Raw genomic sequence first — 10,633 nt, 5'->3', positions numbered from 1 at the left:
GGTTCAAGACCCGCCTGGGCAACTTGGCGAGACCTCATCTCTACAATAAATAAAAAATTAGCTGGGTATGGTAGCGCGTGCCTGTAGTTCCGGCTACTTGGAAGGCTAAGTGGAAAGATTGCCGGAGCCCAGCAGGTTGAGGCTGCGGTGGCCAGGAGCATGCCCCTGCACTCCAGTCTGGGCGACTGAGTGAGACTCCAACTAAAAAAAAAAAGTAACAGCCATCCTAACAGATGTGAGGTGGTATCTGACTGTGGTTTTGATTTTTGCTTCCCTGGTGATTAGAGGTGTTGGACTCCTTTTCTTTTTCTTTTTTGAGTTGGAGTCTCACTCTGTCGCCCAGGCTGGAGTGCAGTGGCACGCTCACAGCCACCGCAGCCTCGACCTGCTAGGCTCAGGAGATCCTTCTGGCTCAGCCTTCCAAGTAGCTGGATCTATAGGCATGCACCACCACGCCCGGCTAATTTTTTGATTTATTGTAGAGATGAGGTCTCGCCAAGTTGCCTAGGCTGGTCTCAAACCGGTGGACTTAGGCAATCCTCTCACCTCGGCCTCCAAAGTGCTGGGACTATAGGCGTGAGCCACCGTGCCTGGCCAGGGCACCTTTCTATATACAGTAGGCTTTCTGTATCCACAGGTTCTGCAGATCAGAAACATTTGGAAAAAATAATAAAAATAACAATGCAGCAATAAAAATGTAAATTAAAAACAACACAGCATGACAACTATGTATATAGCATCTACATTGTATTAGGGATTATAAGCAATCTAGAGATAATTTAAAGTATGCTGTGGATGTGCATAGGTTATATGCCAATACTATGTCATTTTATATAAAGGACTTGAGCATCTATGGATTTTGTTTGTTTTGAGTCGAAGTCTCTCTCTGTCATCCAGACTGGGGTGCAGCAGAACGCTGCTCAGGATCACTGCAGCCTCTTGCTGGGCTCAGCCACTTGCTGGGCTCAGGTGATTCTTCCGCCTCAGCCTTCCAAGTAGCTGGAACTACAGGTGTGCACGACTAGGCCCAGCTAATTTTTCTTGATTTATTGTAGAGATGAGGTCTCACCAAGTTGCCCGGGCTGGTCTCAAACCCCTGGGCTCAGGCAATCCTCTTGTCTCAGCATCCCAAAGTGCTGTGATTATAGGCTTGAGCCACTATGCCTTGCTATCTATGGATGTTGGTATCTGCAGGGGGTTAAGGGGAGGGAGGAGTCCTGGAACCCATCTCTCACGGATACCAAGGGATGAGTGTACCTCTTGACCATTTCTATGTCTTCTTTCTAGAAATGTCTATCAGGTCCTCTGCCTGTTTTTAATTGGGTTATTTGGTGTTTTGCTATTCAGTTGCAGAAATTCCTGTATATGTTGAATGCGAACCCCTTATCAGATGTATGGCTTGCAACTATATTCTTTCATTCTGTAGGTTACCTTCCTTTGCTCTGCAGAAACTTTTTGGTTTGCTGTAATCCCACTTATTTTTGCGTTTGTTGCCTGTGTGTTTGCTGTCATACCCCCAAAATCATTGCCAAGAACAGTGTCAAGGATCTTCTCCCCAATGCTTTTGTCTAGGAGTTTCATGGTTTCAGTGAGCTCCATTATATTTATCTATTCATTAGTTTGTGGACAGCTAGATTGATTCCACCCTTTGACAATAATGAATAATGCTGCTCTGGACATTCTCCTATATGTTTTGTGTACTGTAAGTCTTGTGCCCTAAAAAAGAAGAAAGTCTTAGATCTATTCTAGAAGTACAATTTCTGGGTCATATGGTAACTCTATGTTTAATCTTTTCAAACTGTTTTCTAAAGCAGCTGCACCATTCTACATTTCCATAGCAAAGTAGCGTGTGAGGATTCCAGTGTTTCCACATCCTCCTCAACACTTGCTGTTGTTCTTGTTCGTTGATGACAGCCTTCCTAGCAGGTGTGAGGATAACTCATTGCAGTTCTGACTTGCATTTCCTCAGTGGCTAATGATGTTCGGCATCTTTTCCTGTGCTTGTTGGTCATTTGTATGTCTTGTTTGGAAAAATGTCGATTAAAATCTTATGTCCATTTTTATGTTCTTTGTATATTCTATTTACAAGTACCTTATCAGATATATGATTTGCAAAAATGTGCTCCTATTCTTTTCACTCATATCTTTTTGTTTGTTTGTTTGTTTGTTTGTTTTTTGAGTTGAAGTCTCACTCCATCGCTCAGGTTGGAGTGCAGTGGCTCGCTCATGGCCACCCCAGTGTCGACCTGCTGGGTTTCAGCAATCCTTCCACCCCAGCCTTCCAAGTAGCTGGAACTACAGGCACGTGCTGCCACTCCCAGCTAATTTTTTTGATTTATTATAGGGACGAGGTCTCCCCAAGATGCCCGGGCTGGTCTCAAACCCGCAGGCTCAGGCAATCTCCTCGCCTTGGCCTCCCAAAAATGCTTGAATTGCAGGCTGTATCACCGAGCCTGGCTGATATCTTTTTTTTGTCTTGATGGGGTCCTTAGAAGCACAAACATTTTTATTTTCATAATGTCCAATTAACCTATTTTTTATTTTGTCGCGTGTGCTTTTGTCCTCATACCTAAGTATCCATTGTCTTATCCAAGGTCAAAAAGATTTATACCTGTATTTTCTTCTAAGTGTCTTCAGATCCTGGTTTCTAATATCATTTTCCAATAAAAGGAACCAAGAATCCTTAGAGAAATGACTGATTCTAGGACTGGAACAAAGAATATACAAGATAATCCTGTTGAATTAGATTCACCATCTGAACAAAGCAAGAATGATATCTGAACAAAGCAAGAATGATATTGGCCATGCATTCAGAGATTCTTGTCATTGATTTCTAAGGCTTGGGAGAAGGAAGAGGGTCGCATGACTTGGTCTCTAGTTGTTTCCTCCATTTGTTGGTGATCACTGCATCTGTCCTCATTTGCTCAAAACTTCTTTTAGTACCCAAATAACTTTTTCTTTCATAATGCCTTAAAAAGAACGAATCCAGAGCAGAGTTGACTGCATCATGCCGTGGCATTGCCTACAACATTCAGGGACAACTGCTTTAGAGCCAAGGGCTGCTCCACATCCAAGAGAACATCAGTGTTGTCTCTTGATGCCTCATATTCATGCCCACTTCACCCACGGTGATGTGATTTGTCCCCATCAAAACTCGTGTTGAAATTTTTTTTTTTTTTAAGTTGGAGTCTCACTCGGTCGCCCAGACTGAAGTGCAGTGGCTGCTCCCGGCCACCGCAGCCTCGACCTGCTGGGCTCTGGCGATCCTTCTGCCTTAGCCTTCCAAGTAGCTGGAACTACAGCCATGCGCTACCACACCCGGTTAATTTTTTGATTTATTGTAGAGATGAGGTCTCTCCAGTTGCCCAGGCGGGTCTCGAACCCGCGGGCTCAGGCAATCCACTCACCTTAGCCTCCCAAGGCACAGGATTACAGGCTGAGCCACCGAGCCCGGCTTGTGTTGAAATTTAATTGCAGCCAGGCGTGGTGGCTCATGCTTTTAATCCCAGCAGTTTGGGAGGTGGAGGTGAGAGAATTGCCCCAACACAAGGGTTCGAGACCAACCTGGGAAACTTGGCAAGAAATTGTCTCTACAATAAATTTTTAAAAAAATTGTCAGGCATGGTGGTGTGCACCTGTAGTTCCAGCTACTTGGAAGACTGAAACGGAAGGATTGCCTGAGCCCAGTAGGTCGAGGCTGCAGTGGTCATGAGAGTGCCACTGCACTCCAGCCTGGGTGACAGAGTAAGACTCGGACTCAAAAAAAAAAAAAAAGAATTTAATTGTCAGTGTAATGGTGTTGGGAGGTAGTACCTTTAATGTCAAAAGACTGAGTTAGTTCTCACAGAAATTGATTAGTTCCCACAAGAGTATGTTGTAAAGAGAGGTTGTCTCCTGTGTTTTTGGTCTTTTTTCCTCACACATCTTCAGTTTCAAATATTCAGAATTTAAGGCCAGACTCAGTGGCTCACGCCTGCAATCCCAGCACTTTGGGAGGCTGAGACAGGAGGATTGCTCAAGACCAGGAGTTTTGAGACCAGCCTGGACAACACAGCAAGATCCTGTCTCTATAAAAAAAATTTAAAAAAATTATGGGCTCGGTGGCTCAGCCTGTAATCCTGTGCCTTTGGGAGGCTGAGGTGAGTGGATTGCCTGAGCCTGCAAATTCAAGACCCGCCTGGGCAGGCGAGACCTCATTTCTACAATAAATTAAAAAAAAAAAAAAAATTAGCTGGGTGTGGTAGCATGAGCCTGTAGTTCCAGCTACTTGGAAGGCTGAGGCAGAAGGATCGCCGGAGCCCAGCAGGTCGAGGCTGCGGTGGCCGGGAGTGGCCACTGCACTCCAGTCTGGGCAACAGAGTGAGACCCTGACTCAAAAAAAAAAAAAAAAAAAAGTTCAGAAGTTGAAATGAAGTTTCATCAGAGTCAGTGTTTATTTACCAACTTAAGTAACTTGGTGCTTAGATAAGTCATCGCTAGATTGGGGATTATAAGAATTTGATTTCAGAAGAACCAGCATTCACACCTCTGTGTAAACGTTCATTTCTTTATTTTTTATTTATTTATTTATTTATTGAGTTGGAGTCTCACTCTGTCCCCCAGACGAGTGCAGTGGCCGCTCCCGGCCACTGCAGCCTCGGCCTGCTGGGCTCCGGTTATCCTTCCGCCTCAGCCTTCCAAGTAGCTGGAACTACAGGTGAGCTACCACGCCTGGCTGAATTTTGATTTATTGTAGAGATGAGGTCTTGCCAAGTTGCCCAGGCAGGTCTCGACCCCGCGGGCTCAGGCAATCCACTCATCTCAGCCTCCCAAGGCACGAGATTACAGCGACTGTCTTTAAAGGCGCTGTGGGCCTCGGGGGCGGTGCCCAGCAGGCTCACGCGGGGGCGTCCAGGCAGACGAAGTGTCCCTGTCGTGGGCTGAGTCTGTCCCCAGAGTTCGCGATTACAGCCCTGACCCCACGACCTTGGGACGTGACGGTGTCAGGAGACGGGCGTCAAGAGGAGATTGAGGCCGGATGCAGGCACGAGGCGGCCGGGGTCCTCACGGAAAGACGGGGCCACAGATACAGAGGGATGATCGTGGGGACACGGAGGAGACATCGTGCCCATGGAGACAGGAGATCCACGGGTACGACGAGCTCAGAGGCACCCGGGCCTTGACTTCGGCCTCCAGGCCATGGCTCTGCACCGTCTCCTGTGGACACGCGTGTCTTCGAGGCCAAGGGGCGTGGTAGCCAGGCGTCGGAGGGCAGCCTCTGTCCGTCGAGCCCCCGATGCGCCCAGCCAGGAGCCCGTCCGCGGCTCCCGGTGGGTGACCCTGGCTCGGCCTGCAGGACCAGACGGGGCGGGAGCCTGCGTGCCGGCCGGGGACAGGGCCGGGGCTGCCGCGCCCCCCTCACCGGCTGCCTTCTTTTGCAGCCATCTCCACGCGGATGATCGCGAGGATCTTCTCGGGAGCCGGGACGCAGTACGTGGGGCCAGGCCAGGCCGGGCCCAACATGCCACAGCCGTGACCTGCGCCGTCCCTGTCATGGGAGCTTGGCGTGGTTCTGTGTGTCATGCACGGTGCCAAGGGGACATGCCACTGGGTCTGGGCCTCGTCCCTGGAGGACGCCAGCCCGGGGCCCCGCGGGGACCCCGGCGGGGGGCGCCCTCCCTGACGGCATCCCCTGTGTCTCGCCGGCCCAGAACCCAGAGGCGGGAAAGCGCAGAAGGCCGGCCGAATCAGCTAGCCAACTTCCTCTGGTTCCTGATCTCTGAGGAAGACAAGAAGACCCTGACCAGGTGGGGGCGGCCGTGGGAGTCTCCCGCGCTGGGGGAAGGGGCCGTGCTAAGCGGTTGGCCCGAGGGGGCTCGTTCCTGAGGGGCTCTGGTATGGGAGGGCCCTTCCCGGGGGTCCGTCCCCAGGCGTCCGTCCTTGGACCCTTCCCCGGGAGTCCATCCTAGGTGGGGTCGCCCTGAGGCCGGCATGACAGTGACCGCCGCTGCCGGCCCGGCCTGTCCAGCATCGAGTACTGGTTCCGCTGCATGGGCCTGGACGGGGACGAGGCGCTGTCCATGTTTGAGCTGGAGTACTTCTACGACGAGCAGTGCCGCTGGCTGGACAGCATGGCCATCGGGGCGCTGCCCTTCCAGGACTGCCTCTGCCAGATGCTGGACCTGGTCAAGCCCCAGAGCGAGGGTACGCGGGGGGGCGCCGGTGGGGCAGGAACGCTGGTCACTGAGGGCGCAGCCCGGGAGGGGACGTCCGGGGGGAGGGGTGTCTAGGGAAGGGGGACGTCAGGGAGAGGGGATGTCCAGGGAGGGGGGCATCAGGGGAGAAGAGAAGTCCGGGGTAGAAGATGTTCAGAGAGACAGGTCATCCAGGGTGGGGGTTGTTCAGGGAGGAGGGGTGTCCAGGGATGGGGGTGGCCAGAGAAAGGGGGTCCCCAGGGTGGGGGACATCCAGGGAGGAGGGGTGTCCAGGGAGAGGGGACGCCCAGGGAAAGCGGTCATCCAGGGAACAGGTCGTTCAGGGAGAGGGGTCGTCCGGGGTGGTGTCGTCCAGGGAGAAGGGGTGCCCAGGGAGAGGAATATCCAGGGTGGGGGACATCCAGGGAGGAGGGGACACCCAGTGAGAGGCATCATCCAGGAAACGGGATGTTCAGGGAGAGGAGTCATCCAGGGTGGGGGTCGTCCAGGGAGGAGGGGTGTCCAGGAAGAGGGGACATCCAGGGTGGGAGACGTCCAGGGAGGAGGGGTGTCCAGGGAAAGGAGAAGTCTGGGGTAGGGGACATCCAGGGAGAGGGGACGTCTATGGTGGGAGACGTCCAGGGAGTGGTGTTTTCCAGGGTGGCGGTCATTCAGGGAGGAGGGGCATCCAAGAAGGGGGGCATCTGGGGAGAGGGGACGTCCAGGGTGGGGGATATCCAGGGAAGGGGACATCCAGAGAAAGGTGTCATCCAGGGAGGCGGGGTATCCAGGGAAGGGGATGTCCAGGTGAGCCCCACATGTGCATGGACTCAGTGTTGGGAGACTATCCCGTGTGAAGGTGGCCCGTCCCGTGTGAGGACCTGTCGTATGGGGGTCCTCCTCCCCCCTGCTCCCCGTCCTCCTCCCCCTCCCACTCCCTGTTCCCCTCCCCCAGGTGCTGTCCTTATGACAGGGGACGCTTGTCGGGCCCATCCATGCTGCCTTTGGGACAATGCCCAGTCACAGTGTGCATGCGCTGTCGTCACGTGAGGGCCTCGCGCTAGGACGTCAGCCCCCCCACGTGACCCCGTGTCCCTGGAGACACGAGCGAGGCGCACCACCCTGTCTGCGTTCACCCACCACGGCCCCCGCTCGCATGCTCAGCAGGCTCTGAAGTCAGAGGGAGGAGAAGGCCCCCAGCTCTGCCAGGCGACGGCCCCTGCCGTGTCCGGCTGGCCGTGTCCAGGGTCTGCAGCCCAGCCCCCGCCCCACCTCGTTCCCCCCACCCGTCCTTCCTGTGACCCCTCCCTGCCACAGGCTGAGCTCGGAGTCGCCCGCCTTGGTCCTGGCCACCCTGGTGGCTGGCCTCCTGGCCGGCCAGGCTCCCTGCTCTCCAGGATGGTGCTGGGGGTTCCCCTTGGCATGACCCCAAGAGCCTGCCGCCGTCCCCGCAGGCAGGATCACCCTGAGTGACCTGAAGCGCTGCCAGCTGGCCCACGTGTTCTTCGACACATTCTTCAACGTCAAGAAATACCTGGACCACGAACAGAAGGAGTAGGCCTCTGGGCTCAGGGTGAGTGCCGTGCTGGGGGGCCACCATGCCCGGGTCCGGGGGACCCACCTCCACCCGTAATGCGCGTGTGTCCTCCCCACCCCCAGGAGAGTGATGGCAACAGCCCCGAGCTCTTGGACTGGGAGAAATACGAGGCCGAGGAGTACGACATCCTGGTGGGCGAGGAGGTGGCCGGGGAGCCCTGGGACGATGGGTGAGTGGGGGACATGGGATGCGGGTGCTCGCGGGGTGCCAGGAGGGGACGTCGGCCGGCGGGGAGGGGTGGAGTATGCGGCTGGGCGGGGGTCTCCACGTGGGTCACCAGTCTCGCCGGGACCGTCTATCCCACCCTGTCTTCCTCCCAGAGAGGCCGAGAGCGCTCGCCTACAGGGGGACTCGGAGCCAGGACCCTGGGTTTGGCCCAAGGGGCATGCTGTGACATGTCTCCCATCCCTATCCCCTTCTCCGGCCGTGCTCCGGCAATGCCGCCCACCGGTGAGACCCTGGGGACGGGCAGCCTGTCGTTCCCGTGAGGTGTGGCCTGGCCCCACACCAAGGTGGACTTCCACGGGGTGTGTCGGCTCACGTGTGGTGGGCAGGTCCATGGTCGGTGTCGGGAAGCTTCCGCCGTGGGCGTGAGCCGAGGACACAGGTCCCTGGTGGCCCGTGGGTGTCCACCTGCTCCAGCAGCGTGGCTGCCAAGCTTTCCCACTGCCCGGGGTCACGGAACGTGGCTTCCCACATGGCAATCTTGAAATAAGCTCGCTTGTTTTTACAAAAGATTCTGCAGAAACGTTTGGATGAAGGGGGTGGTTTTGGGAGTCGGGGTCTCACAGTGTCATCCTGGCTGTGGTGACAGCTCACCTCGACTTCCTGGGCTCCAGCGATCCTCCTGCCTCAGCCTCCCAAGTCCCTGGGACAACCGGCACACACCACCACGCCCAGCTCATTTTTTTTTTTTTTATTTGGAGTCTCACTTTGTCGCCCAGATTGGATTGCAGTAGCCGCTCCTGGCCACCGCTGCCTTGACCTACTGGGCTCCGGCGATTCTTCCGGCCTCAGCCTTCCGAGTAGCTGGAACTACAGGCACGCACTACCACGCCTGGCTAATTTTTGATTTATTGTAGAGATGAGGTCTTGCCAAGTTGCCCAAGTTGCCAAGTTGCCCAAGTTGCCAAGTTGCTCAGGCGGGTCACGAACCCGCGGGCTCAGGTAATCCATTCACCTCAGCCTCCCAAAGTGCTGGGATGACCGGCTGAGCCACTGAGCCCGGCCCCTGTGTCCTCTCACATGGGCATGTGGTCCTCCCCTTCTGGCCTCCCCCGCCCAGGTCCATCCTTCCTCGTGCTCTGCATGGGTGTCCCTGACGCACCTGACTGCCGCGATCCCCACTCCGAGACCCTCCTCCCTCCCTCCTGCATGTCTGTGGCCACCGGACGCACCCTGTGCGTGTCCCCAGACGTCTGTCCACCCACCTTCCACATCCTTCCTCACGTCGGCCGTGACTCAGTTTTTCCCAGGGCATGGGCACTGGTTGCTTTCACCGTGGCTGCCGTGGTCACTGTGGCCACCATGGCCACGTTCCCTCCTGTCCCTTCAGTGGGTGGCTTGAGCCCATGGGGGCTGCAGAGACCACTGAGCCCCTGATGGCCTCAGAGGGAGTGGACCCCAGCAGATCTGGAAAAGGGCCCACAGCCGGTGGCTTTACTGGCCACAGACGCTGTCTGACGTCCCCATGTGGAAACTTACATACCTGGCATCTCCAGAAAGGGACGTCACGGCCCTGTGGGCAACGGCTGCTCTGTCCATGGCGGCCTGGGCGGGTCATGGTGCCCCGCGGGAGTCTGAGCCACACCGATTCCCTTCCCACGGGCACTGTGCCCCATCGCACGGACCTTCACCCTCCGTGGGGCGTGGGACGGAACTGGCCGGTGTCGCTCAGGCCCGTCTGGGTGGCAGGAGGTGCCGGCCCCGCCCTGCCTGGGCGTCCACCTGCCCCCCCCTCGTGTCCACCCCTCGCCGTGAACCGGGCAGGCTCTTGGGGACGCGTGGCCTCGGGTGTGTCTGGGAGGGGACATCCCACAGGCGCTGTCCTGCATCCTTACTGCGCCCGTTGCAGCTTTGAGGCCAAGCTGAGCCCCGTGGAGATGCTGAGCGCGCTGCGCTCCCCACTGGCCCAGAGGCCCTTCCTCGACGCGCCGCAGGTCCTGGGCGCCATAGACATGTATGAGTGTGCAGACGACGACTGGCAGCTACTGTGACCCCGTGGGACTGGTGTGGGTGTGTGGTGGCCGCAGGCCACGCAGCCCTGGACGGTGGGAGCGCGTGCATGTGTGGAGTGGCAGATTTTGTATTTATCCACAGAGGCGCGTCCGGCCTTTGTGCCTGGGCACGTGCCATCGCCTCGGCTCTGGCCGGGCCTGGCATCATCACGGGCGTCCCCAGGACAGCGAGCCGCTGGGTGGTCCCCGCAGCGATGCCTCTAGCGAAGTGAAGTATCGATGCCCCTTGTCCCCCTGGGGCCGCATCTCCCGGAGTGTCCCTGCCGATGTCGGGGATCCCCTTGGCTCCTGGGCACTGGGCACGTCCTGCAGCGTGGACACGCCACGGGCACCCCACACACCGCTCGCCTGCCAGTCACTGCCGTCCTGACACGAAGCCACAGGCGCCACCACCACGGCTGCAAACGTATCCACGAGGCACACAGGAGAGGACGCTTGCCCGCCCTGTGGCACGCATTGTGTCTCGGGCGTCATGTGTGTGTCTCTGAGGGCCCGTGCATGGTTTTGCACACCTCCGCACTGGAGGCGGAGACAGGAGGCTTGTTCGAGGCCGGGGCTCAGAGGTGGCAGTGGGCTGCGACGGCCAGCCATGGAGCAGGACCCCGTTTCTTTTTTTTTTTTTTTTT

At 56.4% G+C, this 10,633-nt stretch overlaps 1 protein-coding gene across 1 annotated transcript in view; it reads left to right on the top strand.

The window, feature by feature from the left end:
• Positions 1-9,986, top strand: part of LOC103250723 (serine/threonine-protein phosphatase 2A regulatory subunit B'' subunit beta-like) — a 14,548-nt gene extending 4,562 nt beyond the window's left edge. The window contains 7 exon segments of the mRNA XM_021708172.1: positions 5,421-5,469; positions 5,698-5,729; positions 5,732-5,786; positions 6,008-6,183; positions 7,628-7,746; positions 7,833-7,939; positions 9,845-9,986. Coding sequence (XP_021563847.1) covers positions 5,421-5,469; positions 5,698-5,729; positions 5,732-5,786; positions 6,008-6,183; positions 7,628-7,746; positions 7,833-7,939; positions 9,845-9,986 — 680 coding nt within the window.
• Positions 9,987-10,633: the final 647 nt, after the last annotated feature.

The sequence above is a fragment of the Carlito syrichta genome, unplaced genomic scaffold, assembly GCF_000164805.1.
Source record: "Carlito syrichta isolate Samal-C Ts95f unplaced genomic scaffold, Tarsius_syrichta-2.0.1 Scaffold131799, whole genome shotgun sequence".
Taxonomy (NCBI): Eukaryota; Metazoa; Chordata; class Mammalia; order Primates; family Tarsiidae; genus Carlito; species Carlito syrichta.
The sequence above is the reverse complement of the archived record's forward strand: the minus strand, read 5'-3'. Positions and strand labels throughout refer to the sequence as shown.